Below are 18,957 nucleotides of genomic sequence, written 5' to 3'. Positions count from 1 at the left end.
GGATCCCCACAGCTTCTGCAATGGGGGTTGTACGGAATTCCAAGCTTCTCCGCATGAGTGCCGATCACCCAGTGGCCAGTGATCACCGCAATGAGTTTGGAATTTGAATGGCGGGGGGTTCCCATCACCTTAAGCGTTCTGTTTATGTCGTATTGAGGCCATAGTGCTTTTGAAATGGCACACGATGAGACAGACCTCCATCTGTCTTGCGCTTTTCTTAGAAAGAAGTTGTGTAGTTTCTCTTTAACCACGGCCAAGGGGATACCGATGTCTGAGAAAAGGGGAGCTGGACTCGGTTCTGCCGCCCCCTTCCTGGCAAGCTCATCGGCAATTTCATTTCCCTCTATATTCCTGTGCCCAGGAACCCAGATGAGGGAGATGTTTCCTGCACGTTCGAGGCGTTTGAGTTCCTCCTTACAGGAGTTCACGAGAAGAGAGCTGCAATACGGCGACGACAGTGCCTTGATTGCAGCTTGGCTATCGGAAAAAATATTTATGTCTCCCTCCCAACAGCGATCCCGAAGCATTTTGCATGCCTGCAGGACCGCGAAGACCTCTGCTTGAAAGACGCTGCTTGTCTCCGGCAGTTTATAGGAGCCCGAGATGTTTGCTGATTTGGAGTAGACCCCCGCTCCCACTCCAGACTCCATTTTGGATCCGTCAGTGAAAACAGAGGCATCTATATCCGCAACAACTCTCCCCTCTTTCCAATCTTGCCTGCTCGGAAAGATAGCCCTAGAACAACCCTCAAAGCACAGTTTGCGGATGGAGAGGTCGGGCATCAATAAGGATTTTTAAGGATTCGCCTGCAGATTCAGCCCACTCCCCGTTCTCTCTTTTGACAAGAGTTTTACAGGAGTGGTCCTTGGATAGGATCCTGCTGAGTCTGGCCGAGTCTTTTACGGATTCGATGGATTCGCAGTACTCTTTCCAAGAGTTGCGCTTCGCATCTCTAATGGCTTTCTTATAGACTTTCAAAATTTCCCGGTAATCTTGAAAGTTCCTTGTTTGGTAACATTTGTTGAAGACTCTCCTAACCTTCTCTTTCAAGTCGGTCAGCGTCTTGCTCCACCAGGGAGGAAAGTCTTTCTTGCTAAAGGATACTGGGCAGGCCACTTTGAAGGCAGTCTGATAGGACCCTTCTAAGTGTCTAACTTGCGTGTCCAGTTGTTCCTTAGTGGTAGTTACGAACTTACTCCTATTCAGCTTCTTGCAGAAAACCCTGTGGAAAAGAGACCAGTCTGTTCGTTTAGGGTTCCTGCGGGGTAGCAAGGTCTCCCGAATGAAATCGATTTCGTAGAGGATCATCTTGTGGTCCGAAAACGAGTTCCTCTGGGAGACCGTCCAATTTTCAACCCTAACAGAAGATGAGTTTGTAGAAAGAGAGATATCAAGAACTTCCTCCCAACCATTTGATGTTCCCGATGCCGGGAAGACAAGAGTTGGGGAGTTGCCCTTGTTCCAGATAAGTAAATTACGGCTTAGTATAAAATCAAACAGAGACTCACCCCGTTCATTGATCTCGCTGCTGCCCCAAATGGTGTGTCTGGCATTCGCATCGCATCCGATCAGGATGTTCTCTTTCTTGGGCTGGAGAGTATCCACTAGATGCTGCAACTCCTCAGGAGGCGCCGATCTGTCGTGGGCCATGTAGGCAGATACCAACCAGAAGCAACTGCCACTGGATGGTTCCACCCTGACCGCAGTCACATCCGGTGAACTGAAATTAGATAGCAAAAAGGCATTAATTGTGTTCCTTACTAGGATACAGGCCCTAGGCTTACCATCAGTATGGACATAGAAAAGGTCATAGGATCTGTCCCTCAGTCCCATGATTTTTTGCTGCCAGATCCAAGGCTCCTGTATCAGGCAGACATCGATGTCCTCCTCCCGGAGGGTGACTCGTAGGTTGTCTGTGGCTAGTTTGGAATGACGAAGGTTAATTTGTAATACTTTTAACAAACTGTTTAAAAGTGTTACTTACCTTTACGACTGCTCCCCCAGTTCAGAATCTGCGTCCGTCCCAGTAAAGAAAAATGAAATTATACACATAGATACGTATTTCATTAAGGGAAACCATTTTTTAACAGTTATAGATAAATTCTCAAAGTTCGGAGCAGCGTACTATTTGAATGTTAGAAATCATATTACCATTGTTGAACAGTTAGAAGAACATTTTGCTAAATTAGGGAAACCAAGGAAAATAATTGCAGATAACGAATTTAAGGCGCGAGAATAAGAGAATTTTTGGATACTGAAAACGTAGAGCTTCATTTAACAAAACCTAATAGCCATACTGGCAATGCCGATATTGAAAGGTTTCACAACACTATCGCGGAAAAGTTTAGAATTTTATATAAATTAGAAAAAGGTTTATCAATTAAACACTTTATACAGAAAGCCATACGAAATTACAATGATAGATTCCATTCAACAATAAAATGTACACCAAACGCAGTACATAACAATAAAATAGATCCGGAAATAATAAAAAGCAATTTAGAAGCAAAGAAGCATAAAATTATAAGCAATCTAAATAAAACCAGGGAAGACTATAAAGAAGAAAGAACAGAAGGATTCATAAAGAACTATAAAGCGGTTAGGCACAAAGAACAACCAAAGTATAGGAAGGAAAAATTAGAAAACATTCATCCTAACAACATTAAAAGACCATTCAAATTTGCAGATACTAACTATGATATTAGTACTGACATGGATAGGACATAGTGACACCACGATAATTTTAACGGAACTAACGGACCAAACAGGATTTGTTGACATACAAATAAGAGACCAGGACATAGTTAAGGACAGTGATATAGTACTCCATATAATTGATGTTAAACAAATAGAAGATATTAGTAACGAAATGACAGAAAATATTATACAAGTAAAGACAATTAACAAAAATGTATTACAAACAGAATTATTAGAAGCGAGAAATAAGTTAATGACATTAATGCCAATAGAAAAAAGACATAAGAGAGGACTTGTAAACGCAATAGGTACTGTAGCAAAATGGACATTTGGCACAATGGACGATGAGGACAGACATACAATTCGAAAACATTTAACACAGACGGATGAAATGTTGAATCAACAAATACACATAAATGAACATTTTAATTTGGCAATGAAACAAATAAGAAATATTGTACAAGATGATAGGAAGGAAATTGAAAAAGGACTTAATAGTATAAATAAATTCAAAGACGAAGAATATCAACAACATATGTACTTACAACAGATGACAAAAATTCAGTTAATAAAAAGTGAAATAGAACAAATCCAAGACAATGTAGTCGTTGCCAAATATAGTCTAGTTCACCCAAATATTCTAACAAATCAGGAAATTACTAATTATAACATTGATTTCAATAAATTAAAATGTTTACAGCTAGGAATAGGAACTTTTAATAATACCTATTTAATACTAAGCATTAAGATTCCAAAATCATTCATACAAATAAAAATAAGAAAAATTGTACCACTACCAAATAAGTATCAAAAAGAAATAGAAGCAGAAATAGAGAAAGTTTTTACTTATAAAGATAAAATTATGAAATTTGAAGAAAATAAAAATTTCAGACAAATAAAACGCAGCCCTCATTGTATAATAATGAAAAATTGTAAATTAGTATCAAGTTAGAAATTATAACACTGCACAGTCCTAGTTGAAAATGCATTCAATTTATTTGTAAACAACACATGTAACATGAATGACACTGTTTTAAACGGAAATTACGCAATCCAATTTAACAATTGTTCAATATAAATTAATGATTATTATTACTCTAATTGGATTGAAAGATTCGAAGGAAATATTATGAGATTGCAATATGACAATGGTGTCTCAAAGGGAAAGAATGTGCAACGAGATGGCAGATCGAAAGAAATGAAGCCTTTCACCTCTTTTTTCCAATCCCCTTACATCGCCTTCACGTGGTGACACTGTTCAGAGAACGTTAATGAATAGAGAAGTCTTAATGACTGGAAAGTGTTCATTTTCGAGGGGTACTCGTCTCGCGAAGACAATTCACCACTGACACATTTTTCAACAAAAATTAACAGGAAGGGGCTGAATTATGTAAATTTAGCAGCAGTCGATAAGAATTTCTTGGTGATTAGAAGCAAAGAATGTTAGGTAGCTTTTTAATATGACCTACATATATATTTGAATTTCTCCAAATCATCCAAAATTATATACATATGTTATGTCTGTCTGTCTGGTGTCTGTAAAACTTTGTTGAATCCCTTCCAACTGAATCAAAATCCTCTATAGCAAACTCTTCATTACCAGGCGCACAGGAAGATGGCATATGCAAATGTAAATTTGTGAATTTATATACATTTGTGAATTTATATACATTTGCGCATATGTATATGCTGTGTGTATGTGTGCTCACCAGCCACAGCTCAAGATAAAACGGTAAAACTTCGCAAGAAATCCAGCGCGCATTCATGGCGCAGCGCACATTCATTGGCACAGCATTGTATGTACAGTAAGCTTGAAATGTTACAGGCATCTTCAAATGCTCTGATTTCAGAGTAAGTTTCTAGCTGCAGATATATGCATATGTTTTGTGCACTTTTTATCAATTGAAAAACTACATACGTAAAGTAATCTACTAATTAACTATTTGCCTACTATCAGTTAACATAAAATAATTGTTTCCAAATTTTATCTTAGTATTAAAATGTCCGAATCAGACCTTTTTTTTAAGCTACTTGTTTTCTTCTGCAACTTACTGTATGCTCATGCGCGCACTTGACGCACAGCAGCTGCGGCTGTCGAGCATTTAGAAAGACATATTTACATACATATATTTTTGCATACATATGTACGATGCCGCGGGCACTCGACTTGACAAAAATTGAAGATTTATCAAATATTGGCAAATAATTCTACGCGAAATATTCCAATATTGACTATTTTCGAATTGTCGAGAAAATTGGCATATGGGCGGCTCGTTTTATGAATGAAAATTCTTGCTCTTAGAACTATGAGCTCGAATTTATCAATGAATTTTTTGATGATGAGTTTTTGTTGCACACTACAATAGTTGAAACTGTTCGTCGCCGCCGCGACTGTTCAGCGCTATGGCAATTAGAATGATGGCCGCTACGCCTGCGTCTATGACTGCATTTTGTTCTTGTAGTCGCTAGGCATAGAATTTTAGCTTTGAACGACATACGCATTTTGAGGAATAAAGGGAGTGCCCTGTGTGTGCGCTTGTATGTACATGCATATGTGTATATTAATAAGCATTGTTTTGCTTGAATTCAATATTTATATTTGCATATGCCATCTTTCTGTGTGCCTGGTAATGAAGCGTTTTGTATACAGAATTTTTTGATTTGTTTGAAGGGAATATGGGCACCAAGTGTACATACGCACATACAAATATGTACATGAGTATTCAAAAGAAATTTGTTTTAGCTTTTGTGAGGCAGGAATTTGATCATTAGGTTATTTACATGAAATATAAGGCGATGCTCGTGAGGTAGGTCATGTTGCTTCAGTGCACACATATGCGTGCAACATATATATATTTAATAAAGATGCAATTGAATTTAGTTGTCCTTTATTTATTTTAAAGTTTTATACTATCTAGAAAATGCATACATACAAATGTATGTATATTATTATTCCCTGTAATAAAATGTAAATTGAAAAAGATTTGGTTTGCCAAAGGAACAAAAAATGCATATTCAAATGTAAATATGTACATATGTCGATATACCAAAACACTTGTATGCTATGAATTAATTTCGATTAGTAAAAGTTTTCATCAAATTTGTTTAGTTTTAAATTTACTAAAACGCACATACCAAAATGTGAGAGGTAAATTAAATCAAAATATAAAGTTACTTTGATTTGAAATGTTGGCGCATATAATAATTTCAATCATTTTTCTTCCTTCATCACCTTTGTTTGAAAATACAAATTGAATAAATTTTCGTTTATCAAGGGAACATAAAAATGCACAAGCAAATGCCTTGCAAAATGCCGTCGGCATTCGTCAATTTGATTTCATACAGAAACCAAAAACTGAGCAGAGCCAATGTACTTGTACATAATTCACTGTAATCAGCCCTGTTAAGAACTTCCCCGCTGTCGAGTTAAGCGAGGTGAAATAGTGTTCGCGGTTTCACTTCATTTTTGACAATTCACACTATTCGTAGCTCGTGAGAATTCTCTATATTTAACGTTCTCTGCACTGTTAACCTAGTGCAGAGATCAAGTAGCTATCTTTTTACAAGAAAGAACAAACCTTGGTGGATGCTCTAGGAACGGAAGACGTAAGGTGAGCACCCCCGAAAGGGGACTGGCCTTTAGGCTGACAACTTAATGGCAGTATAAAAAGAAACTTGTCTCGACACATCAACAACAGCCTCGGATAAGAAATGGACATCAATACCGACCCCTGCAACGTTTAAAGGACTATGATCTGACACTTGGAACATGGAATGTATTGACTATGCTACAACCTGGAAAAATGGCGGAAATTGCAGACGAACTAATGAAATATCGGACAAATATTTGTGCACTACAAGAAATAAGGTGGAAAGGTGATGGTGAAGTGAGAAAGAAAGCTTACTCGATTTTTTTTAGTGGTTCTGAAACTCAAGGCTTACGCGGAACAGAATTCTATGTAGACAGTAAAACCAGAAAAAGCATATTGAATTTTTCTCCCGTGAACGATCGTATATGTTATTTAAGACTGCAAGGTAAATTTCAAAATATATATTAACTATTATAAGTATATATGCACCTACAAACGATAGCACTGATGCTATAAAAGATAAATTCTATGACGACCTTAGTGACGTAACTAACAATATTTCCAAACACGACATTTTATTGATTGTAGGCGATTATAATGCAAAAGTAGGAAAGGAAGAAGGCATCATCGATAAAGTTGCGGGAAAATTCTCTATACACAACCACACAAATGACAATGGTATGCGAATGTGTAGCTTTGCGAGTGCCCACGGGTTAGTTGTCAGTAGTACAGCCTTCAAGCACAAACGAATTCATCTTCAAACTTGGAAAATGCCGGGCCGCAATATGGCTAATCAGATCGATCATATACTTGCTGACAAAAGACATGCTACATCAGTCATAGATGTGAGATCATATAGAGGCGCTTGCTGCGACACAGATCACTATCTCGTGGTAGCTAAGTTACGACAACGAATTTCAATAGTAAATGACAACAAAGGCTATAAAAAATTAAAGTGGAATACAGATGAACTTATAAGTAATGAAGATATGAAAGCAAAGTACAAATATGCGATTGAAAACATTTTATTTAATGAAAATAGCACAAATAATGACTCAACTGAATTAGATATTGAAGATCAATGGAATAAACTGAAACCTACAATCATAAAATCCGCAAAGAATACTACAGAGAACGTTAATGTATAGAGAAGTCTTAATGACTGGAAAGTGTTCATTTTCGAGGGGTACTCGTCTCGCGAAGACAATTTCACCACTGACACATTTTTCAACAAAAATTAACAGTGAGGGGCTGAATTATGTAAATTTAGCAGCAGTCGATAGAATTTGTTGGTGATTAGAAGCAAAGAATGTTAGGTAGCTTTTTAATATGACCTATATATTTGAATTTCTCCAAATCATCCAAAATTATATACATATGTTATGTCTGTCTGTCTGGTGTCTGTAAAACTTTGTTGAATCCCTTCAACTGAATCAAAATCCTCTATAGAAAACGCCTCATTACCAGGCGCACAGGAAGATGGCATATGCAAATGTAAATTTGTGAATTTATATACATTTGCGCATATGTATATGCTGTGTGTATGTATGCTCACCAGCCACAGCTCAAGATAAAACGGTAAAACTTCTGAAGAAATCCAGCGCGCATTCAAAGGCGCAGCGCACATTCATTGGCACAGCATTGTACATATACACATATTTACATACATATATTGATGCATACATATGTACGAAGCCGCGGGCACTCGACTTGACAAAAATTCAAGATTTATCAAATATTGGCAAATAATTCTACGCGAAATATTCCAATATTGACTATTTTCGAATTGTCGAGAAAATTGGCATATGGGCGGCTCGTTTTATGAATGAAAGTTCTTGCTCTTAGAACTATGAGCTCGAATTTATCAATGAATTTTTTGATGATGAGTTTTTGTTGCACAGTACAATAGTTGAAACTGTTCGGCGCCGCCGCGACTGTTCAGCGCTATGGCAACTAGAATGATGGCCGCTACGCCTGCGTCTAGGACTGCATTTTGTTCTTGTAGTCGCTAGGCATAGAATTTTAGCTTTGAACGACATACGCATTTTGAGCAATAAAGCGAGTGCCCTGTGTGTGCGGTTGTATGTACATGCATATGTGTATATTAATAAGCATTGTTTTGCTTGAATTCAATTCACATATTTATATTTGCATATGCCATCTTCCTGTGTGCCTGGTAATGAAGCGTTTTGTATACAGAATTTATTGATTTGATCAATTGAACGTACATAGACAGATATAGTTAGGGCATCAAGTGCATATACGCACATGCACATACGTCGATGCATATGCAGAAGAAGTTGTTTTAGCATTTGCAGAAATTCGATCATTCGAATATTTACACCCTAATTATTGCATGAAATATGATAAGGCGATGCTCGTGAGGTAGGTCATGTTGCTTCAGTGCATATGTACATATGCGTGCAACACTATATTTATTAAAGATGCAATAGAACTTAGTTGTCCCATATATGTATGCAAATACGTTTCTTTGAAGTTTTATTTTATTTATTTTAAATTTCAAAGTTTGGTACTATCTATAAAATGCATACATATATGATTTATTCCCTGTAATATACATAGGTAAATTTAAAAAACTTTCGTTTGGCACAGGACCAAAAAATGCATATTCAAATGCACATAAATATGATAAGGCAATGCGTCGTGAGGTAGGTCATTGTTGCTGCAGTGCGTGTGCACATACATACATTTCTAACACTATAAGAATTGAAGATGCAATTAAACTTTTGCACAAATATAACTAACAAAATATATGTATATATACATATATTGATATACATATACATATATTCATCAATATACCAATATGCTCTTTGAATTTTTGTCTAAAATTAATTTCGACTCGAAAAATTAGTAAAAATTTTCATCAAATTTACTAAAACGCACACAACAAAATGTGTGCATTAAAGTTACTTTGATTTTAAATCTTTATTTGGTTGTATTTGTTTGAAAATATAAATTGAATAAATTTTCGTTTATCAAGGGAACATAAAAATGCACAAGCAAATGCCTTGCAAAATGCCGTCGGCATTTGTCAATTTGATTTCATACAGAAACCAAAAACTGAGCAGAGCCAATGTACTTGTACATAATTCACTGTAATCAGGTCTGTTAAGAACTTCCCCACCTTCGAGTTGAGCGAGGTGAAATAGTGTTCGCGGTTTCACTTCATTTTTGACAATTCACACTATTCGTAGCTCGTGAGAATTCTCTATATTTAACGTTCTCTGAATACTATTGGAGAGAAGAGATCAGTAATGAACGAATGGTATGATGAGGAATGCAGAGCAGCTAATTATGCGAAAAAGGAAGCTAGAATAAAATATATGGAAAGAAACACACGTACAAATAGATTATATTATGTAAACAAAAGAAAAGAAGCTAAGAAAATAATGCGAAAAAAGAAAAAAACCTACATGAAGCGGCAAATTGAACAAATTGAAAGCGATTTTAGAAACAAAAATGTCAGAGCTATGTATCAGAACATCAAAAAACAGACTAAAACATTTCAACCTCGAACAAATATATGCAAAGCAAAAGATGGTTCCATAATCAGCGAAAAACAACAAGTAATAGATAGATGGAAAGAATATTTCAACGAACTACTTAACAAAGAAAACTACGGTAATACAAGTAAGGAGGAACAAGTAGTACATACGGCCGAAATCTATGTTGAAGAACCTAGCTTTGACGAAGTACTATTGGCTATAAGAAAACTTAAAAACCATAAAAGCTGTGGTGAAGATGGAATACCCGCAGAACTTCTGAAATATGGCGGACATGAACTACATAAACAAATATTTACCTTAGTAAGCCAAATATGGCATTCAAATGAAATACCCACTGGATGGGCGTCAAGCATAATAGTACCTATACACAAAAAAGGACATAAAACTGAATGCCAAAATTACAGAGGCATATCTTTACTTAATACAGGTTATAAAGTATTTACAAACATTCTATTTGAAAGGCTGAATATTTATGCTGAGAACATCCTAGACGATTACCAATGTGGTTTTAGAAACAACCGCTCAACGATTGATCAAGGTTTTACTGTCCACCAGATATTCGAAAAGTTTTACGAATATAAAATTGATATATTTTGCCTCTTTGTTGACTTCAAACAGGCATTTGACAGTATAAATAGAAAACGGATAAAATACTGCTTTCAGAAAATTGGAATACCTCTGAAGTTAATTAATTTGATTCTCTGTACATTGTCGAACACAACAAGTAAAGTACTGGTGCAAGGAAGCCTGTCAGACCCATTCGAAATCATATCCGGAGTAAAACAAGGAGACGCATTGTCATGTTTAGTATTCAATTTAATGCTACACACGACTGTTAAAGAAATAAACACGAATGGAACATTATTTAATAATGATTTTCAGATATGTGCCTACGCAGATGATATTCTTATTATGGCTAAAGATAGAAACACTCTTATACGCGTCTTTAAATGTATTGATAAAGATGCAAAAGCTCTGGGACTACACGTAAATACCGAGAAAACCAAATACATGATTCGGTCAGTCAACAACACGACACGCGATGACCTAAGTATTAACAACTTTGCTTTCGAAAATATCACTGAATTTAAATACTTGGGTTTTAAGCTATCAGCAGATAAAGATTCGGCGATAGCTATTAACGACAGAATCCAAGCTGAAAATAACGCCTACTACGTTAACATAAAACTATTTAAATCAAAAGATTTGTCCAGAGCACAGAAAATAAGAATGTACAAAGTACTGATACGACCCGTCCTTACATATGGTGCAGAAATATGGACGCTGAAAACAAATGACATTCATCAGCTGATGTGCTTCGAAAGACGTATCATAAGGAAAATATATGGTCCGGTTGCAACAATAGATGGCAGCTACCGCATTCGCTACAATAATGAAATCGAAGAAATCGTTCAAGGACAAAATATAATACGTTTTATCAAAGCCCAACGAATTAGATGGATTGGGCACGTACTGCGCATGCCGAAAGAGCGAAATGCTAGGAAAGCTTTTATTTTAACACCAATTGGAGGAAGAAAAAGAGGACGCGCACGAAAGCGATGGTTAGATGACGTCGAATCAGATCTTAAGCAAATGAACGTACACAACTGGAGAGATGTAGCCATGGATAGAATAAAGTGGAGAAAAATTGTTGATGAAGCTATGGTCCACCACGGACTGTGAGGCTAAGAAGAAGAAGAAGAATATGACAATATAAAGAATTTTACAGAAAAACTTACATTCGAACAAATAGATGAAGAGAATAAAATAAATTTCAAAAATATATCTGAGTTGAAAATTCATAACAAAATCATATACGGGTGTAACTTCTTTCTAATTTTAACAGTAATATTAATAATGGTCATTTGGAGAACAAAAATAAAATATACTAAATCAAATCTAAATAAAAGAATTCAGGAGAATTCTAATCTAAAGGGGGGAGAAGTTAGATATACAAACAGTTACATTGATTTCAAAGACAATGTAACTGATAAATTCGAAGAATTTTTAAATAAAATTGACAATAGCAGTAACCAAATATCAATTTCCGACACATGTCGCAATTCATAAAATTTCCAGAGAATAAACATTTTTATTAAAACATAATCAGCAATTTTATTAAACCAATGTAACTTAGCAAGTAAGAAAAACCGAATTGTAAAATATACCGAGTAAGCAAATATGTACACATAAGTAAGCTTTGAGTGAACCTTAAGTGAAATAATAAAATCTACCGTAAATGCAATACTAAATAATATTAAAAAATTAATTTAAGAAAATAATAAATTTTAACAAATATTGTCAATTTCGCATTTATTGCATTTCGGTTCCCATTACGAAAATGCAATGTTGAATTACCCTATAAAAACACAAATGTAAATAGTTTTAAGTCAGTCTTGTTCCTCCCGTTCATCGGAGTAGTTGCTGAGTTTAATAAATAAACAATATAAAGAAGGACACAAATTTAGTTTTTTCTTAAGTCGAGTTAACGGCAAAAACGTAAATGGCGCAGTCGGTAGGATCCTGACGAGTGAAGAAGGATCCAGTGATACGAACAATACGTTAACTAAAATAGAAAAAATAGTGCAGTGAACATTTATGCTACTTGAACACCACTAAAACAGAAAATAATAATATAGTGCAGTGAACATTTATGCTACTTGAACACCACTAAAATAAAAAAAAGAAATTGTTATAGTGCAGTGAATATTTACAACAAATAGACACCACTATATTTTTTTTCTCAAAACTATATTCCAAGAGGCAACAATCCTTTGACAAACGGAGAAGAATGGAAGAACAGGCTCACATTGCATCCGTAAGCGGGGCCGAAGAGGTGGCCAGAAAGGATCAAATATTAGAACGCTTACGCCAAGCATACTTAGACCTACAACAACAAACACACCAGTTTCAGCAACAACAGCAGAACCTGGAACAACACCATATACAGGACAACAGTACAAGAAACAACATTTTGAAGGCAATAAATCACTTGCCAACTGCCTATCAACTATAAAAAAAAATAAATAATTGGCGCGTACACTTCTGTTAGGTGTTTGGCCGAGCTCCTCCTCCTATTTGTGGTGTGCGTCTTGATGTTGTTCCACAAATGGAGGGACCTACAGTTTCAAGCCGATTCCGAACGGCAGATATTTTTATGAGGAGCTTTTTCATGGCAGAAATACACTCGGAGGTTTGCCATTGCCTGCCGAGGGGCGACCGCTATTAGAAAAATGTTTTTATTAATTTTGCTTTCACCGAGATTCGAACTAACGACCTCTCTGTGAATTCCGAATGGTAATCACGCACCAACCCATTCGGCTACGGCGGCCGCCTATCAACTATACAAGATGAAAATATTAAGAAGGAAGCCACAAGAACAATATTTTACAAAATCGTCCAGGGGCAGGCGAAGGAAATCATCATAAACATTCCCAACCCGGACAACTGGCAACAGATCAAGGAGACGTTAAAACTTAGGTATAGGCCAAGCGTAGAACCACATCAACTATACAGAATTATAGCCAATTTAAAGGTGAATTCGGTGAGTGAGTTAGTAATTGAAGTGCAAAACATTAAATATAAGTCAGATGAACTAACGGTATATTATTATATATTATTATATTATATTTGTCGAACATAGATAGTTTACTTGTAAACACAGTTAAAGAAATGACACAAGGGACTCTATTAGATAAAATCTACGAAGAACGAAATATCAATGATATCTTAAAAATATTGACCAACAAGAGATTCGAAAATACATGCATTAGGCCAAAATATAGGAAATTTAAGACTAATGACGACAGGACATTTAGGCAAAATCGACCTCAAAACAAGAATACATTTAACAACCAGAATAACAATAACAACCAGGGATACTATCAACGAAATTATGTAGGACAAAGTTATTTTAGACAGAATACTGGGCAGGCACGAAATAATAATAATATTAATAATAATGATAATTATAATAATTCAGGACGATTTAGAATTCAAAATAGTACGGATAATAACCCATCAGACAACTTCCAGCATTTCGGGCAGGTGCGATACCCTAGGCCAAATTTCAACCAAAATAGATGGAATCAACCTAGGCAAAACCTAAACGAACCCATGGATTATCAACGTCCAACGTCCAACGTAGAACGTTATGGTATACACAATATCCAGAGGGTCGGGCAGGTAGGACACCCTAGGCCATGTTTCAGCCAAAATCGCTTGGAGCAACCTAGGCAAGATCTAAACGCACCCATGGAATCCAGAAATGATGTACAAAACTATAAGTTAATTGAAATAATAGAATATTCTGAACTAAAAGAATGTAAATGCGACGGAGGTCAATTTAAACAAACCCCAAATAATCAAAATCTTTTTTTTGGGAACAACCTCAGACTACTTACTCCACGTAAAGTTAACAATTAATAATAAAGAATATAATTCACTAATAGATACCGGTGCAAACATAAGTTTAATAGACAATGATGTGAAAGAATTTAAGAAAATATTACTTACAAAACCAATTGAAATCAGTACAATAAATAGAAAGGATATAATAAGATATGAAGTGCTAACAGACGCACCTAAAGAATTTAACGTAAATGAAATTGCGAAAATCAGGTAGAAAGCGACAAAATTGAAAGGACGAAAATACAAATTTTTCATAGGCATTGATTTAATGAACTGCTTTAAAACAGTAATAAATCTAGAGGATGGTCACATATTCTTTAATAATAGAATAACAAATTTTACAGTAAACCCATATAAAAACATTCAAGTTTACACACTGGAAGGATCAGACATTGACTGGGACAGAATTCAATTGAATGCTATATCGCTATCCACCACAACACGAAGTAGAGGTTAGACGACAAATTAAAGAAATGGAGGAGCAGAGAATAATTAGGAAGAGCTGCTCTCGATATGCGAGCCCATTAATAGTTGTACCAAAGAAGTTAGATAATTCAGGAGAAAAAAGTACAGTATAGTAGTGGATTACAGGAAATTAAATGAAATAACAATAGATGATAAATTTCCACTACCAAAACATCGACTCAATTCTGGACAAGCTAGGAAGAGCACAATACTTCACAACCCTAGATCTAGCTAAGGGATATCATCAAATTTTAATAGAAGAAAAAGACAGGGGAAAAACAGCATTCGTGACGCCACATGGGTTGTACGAATTTATAAGAATGCCTTTCGGACTAAAAAATGCTCCAGCAACATTTCAGAGATTAATGAATGAGACCTTAAGAGATTTTATAAATAAAACCTGCGTGATATATCTTGATGATATATTAATATTCAGTACGTCACTAAAAGAACACATTAAAGCAATCAAGGATATTTTTACCGTGTTAGAGAAAGCTAATTTAAAAATACAGGTAGATAAATGTACTTTTTTAAAAAAAGAGACAAAATTTCTAGGTCATATTTTGACAAGTGAAGGACTAAAGCCCAATCAAATAAAATAAAGGTAATTCAAGAATTAGATAAACCACCGAACAGAAAAACAGATCAAAAGCTTTTTGGGTCTTACAAGATACTATAGAAAGTTTGTAAAAGACTACGCCAAGGTGGCCCAACCGAGGACAAAATATTTAAAAAAGGCGTAAAAGTGAATTCAAAAGACCCTACCTATGTCGAAGCGTTTGAAAAGTTAAAACAACTGATTAGTTTTCATCCAATACTAAGGTATCCCAATTTTGATAGACAGTTCGCATTAACTACGGATGCATCCAATTATGCAATTGGTGCTGTCCTTTCACAAGAAGGACACCCGATTTGCTTCGCATTCAGAACATTAAACAATCACGATAGAAATTATTCAGCAACAGCCAAAGAATTTTCAGCAATTTTGTGGAGTGTAAATTACCTGAGACCATATTTGTATGGTAAGAAATTTAAAATTCTTACTGATCATCAACCCATTAAGTTTTTATGCACAAAATACAAAGGAAAGGATATATCGCGAAGACACCAACGATGGATACTCAAACTAGTAGAGTACGATTTCGAAGTAGACTATATAAAAGGTAGAGAAAACAAAGTAGCGGATATTCTCAGTAGAATAGAAAAAAGTGGAGATAATATTTTGAAATATGAAGATGGTGACAGTTCCAATAGCATAAACTTAATTTCGCTCGATGGGGAGGAAGAAAAAGTGAACATGGCAACAGTACATTCAACAGAGGAGAATTTAGGTGATCATTTTGCGATTAAGGAAGAGATAGTGGACAAATATATAACTCAGATTATACTTACAAATAATAAAACAGAAGAGTTTAGAGAGATACACGGAAAAAGGATAATTTTTATTGCAGAGTGTGATTTTGAGCAAATGGGAGAAATTTTCAGGAGATATATTTTGAAAGGAAAAATTGGAATATTTTCGAAACTACCGACCACAGCTATAACATAGTACAAGGAAAACTGATTAGTATGTATTCGAATGACAACAAACTTCAATTCACTAAGTGTACAAAAAGAGCACAAGACATTAAGACAGTGTGAAATTTGCCAAGAAGACAAGTACGATAGGAAACCCATAAAACAGAAATTAAATTTCTCAGAAACGCCAGTAAAAAAATGAAATTATACACATAGATACGTATGTCATGAAGGGAAACCACTTTTTAACAGTTATAGAAAAATTCTCAAAGTTCGGAGCAGCGTGCTCTTGAATGATAGAAATCATATTACCATTGTTGAACAGTTAGAAGAACATTTTGCTAAATTAAGGAAACCAAGGAAAATAATTGCAGATAACGAATTTAAGGCGCGAGAATAAGAGAATTTTTGGACACTGAAAATGTAGAGCTTCACCTAACAATATTGAAAGGTTTCACAACACGATCGCGGAAAAATTTAGAATTTTATATAAATTAGAAAAAGGTTTATCAATTAAACACTTTATACAGAAAGCCATACGAAATTACAATGATAGATTCCATTCAACAATAAAATGTACACCAAACGCAGTACATGGCAATAAAGTAGATCCGGAAATAATAAAAAGCAATTTAGAAGCAAAGAAGCATAAAATTATAAGCAATCTAAATAAAACCAGGGAAGACTATAAAGAAGATAGAACAGAAGGATTCATAAAGAACTATAAAGCGGTTAGGCACAAAGAACAACCAAAGTATAAGAAGGAAAAATTAGAAAACATTCATCCTAACAACATTAAAAGACCATTCAAATTTGCAGATACTAACTATGATGTTAGTACTGATATGGATAGGACATAGTGTCACCACGATAATTTTAACGGAACTAACGGACCAAACAGGATTTGTTGACATACAAATAAGAGACCAGTAGTGCGATTCACTAACTCTTATCGATTCGACAATTGTTTGTTTTGTCGACAGTATATGTCGATGGCACTGTCGATTGTGCTATTCACCAACTTATGTTAACTAACACTGAACAGCTGTTTTCTTCTATTTATTCAAACTGATAGAGAGTGGCATCTTTGTAAAATTAAATGTCAAAATGAGCGACTAACACGAAGAAAAAGAACAAAGAAACATACTAGCCAAGCTGTTAGATTCAATTTTAAGTGTTTTTTACCAATTATATTTGCATAAAGTAAGTACAATAAAATAACTGTTTATTTGAATTTATTCTTTTATTAATACTTTTTGTATATTGCTTTAGGATGACATCGACAGCTACTAAAAGAAGCCGTGCCACACCCGAGCAGCTAAATCGTATGCTTGACTACCTAATGGAAGTCCCGTGTCTAGCAGGATCTAGGTTCCACAGCCTCCATGGTAAGTTCGAATGCGACAAAAAGTGGAGCGAGCTAGCAACAAAGTTAAATAGTCTGGGTGGAGCAGTGAAGACAGCCAATCAATGGCACACGGTAAGAAAATATTGTGTTATTACTTAAAAGTGGAGAGATGTTAATCATTTCCCTAAAAAGGTATGGCGGGACTTAAAAAGCCGCACCAGCATCAAAGCACGAAATCGGCGAAGGCAACCAGCTTTAACTGGAAACAGGCCTATCAGTGAGGAGCCCCTAACGGAATTCGAGAGGCGGGTGTCTGCTCTTATAGGGGAAGAATATATGAATGGGCACGATTCAACAGCTGAAAATATTCCACTAGAGGAGGTACATTGCATGAAGTGTATGTTTTAAAGTGTAACTTACTGGTGTGTAAATTTTTAGGTAATCCAAATGGGTATAGAAGTGGAAGATGAAAGCATGATTTCGAAAGCCCCGTCGCCTTTACGGACGCCACTTGCAGAAAGTTTCACGCTGAGGTCAGGTAATTCGCACATCTCAGACAGGAGAACACCACGGGCGAACTTGAAAAGAAAGCGCATGGAAGAAGACGGTGATGCTCGAAAGAAATTTTTGGAAATAGCAGAAAAACAGGCAGATGCACTAAAGGTAATTTCTTTTGAACTTTATGTAAAATAATTTTTTTATACCTATTTGTCCATTGGTGATTGTTTTTTAATAGATGCTAGCCCAGTCGAGTGTAGAAGCCGTAGAAGTCGCGAAACAACAAGCAGATGCTTTAAAGGTAATTTATTTTCAACACATAAAAGTGGCATTTTATTAATTGTTTTTGCTATTTTTTAATAGATCTTAGCCGAAAGCAGCTCTGCAAGTGCCCAGACGAATAAAATGATGGCGGAGGCAATAGCCGTATTGGGGAATGGTTTAAGCACTACCGCGGAAGCATTCAACAATCTAACGCCAATCATAAGCCAAATACTCAAAGGACATACTCGCGCTTTTTAAATAAGTTTTTGAGCATATAATTTCACAGTTTTGATTAAAATCACTAATTCTTCTTTATCGTTTGATTTAACAACACCAAAATTATTGTCGTTTAGATTGCGATAATCGACATCGTAACCAAACAGCTGATTTTGTCTTGTCGATTTTCCTAATGAAATGGGTTACTGAATAGCAAAATCGTAAAAATTGTGGTTAAGGAAAGATAACAAAGCGAATATCGATAAAATGTGAATCGCACCACAGGACATAGTTAAGGACAGTGATATAGTACTCCATATAATTGATGTTAAACAAATAGAAGATATTAGTAACGAAATGACAGAAAATATTATACAAGTAAAGACAATTAACAAAAATGTATTACAAACAGAATTATTAG

General features: G+C 35.4%; 1 protein-coding gene across 1 annotated transcript; it reads left to right on the top strand.

The window, feature by feature from the left end:
• Positions 1 to 17,337: 17,337 nt before the first annotated feature.
• Positions 17,338 to 18,578, top strand: LOC129250552 (uncharacterized). The gene is made up of 6 exons (XM_054890173.1): positions 17,338 to 17,413; positions 17,483 to 17,690; positions 17,751 to 17,939; positions 17,997 to 18,221; positions 18,295 to 18,357; positions 18,420 to 18,578. Exons 2-6 carry the CDS (start codon positions 17,484 to 17,486, stop codon positions 18,576 to 18,578), a joined length of 843 nt encoding a protein of 280 aa, XP_054746148.1. The 5' UTR covers positions 17,338 to 17,413; position 17,483.
• Positions 18,579 to 18,957: the final 379 nt, after the last annotated feature.

Source organism: Anastrepha obliqua, chromosome 6, assembly GCF_027943255.1.
Source record: "Anastrepha obliqua isolate idAnaObli1 chromosome 6, idAnaObli1_1.0, whole genome shotgun sequence".
NCBI classification, from domain to species: Eukaryota; Metazoa; Arthropoda; class Insecta; order Diptera; family Tephritidae; genus Anastrepha; species Anastrepha obliqua.
The sequence above is the reverse complement of the archived record's forward strand: the minus strand, read 5'-3'. Positions and strand labels throughout refer to the sequence as shown.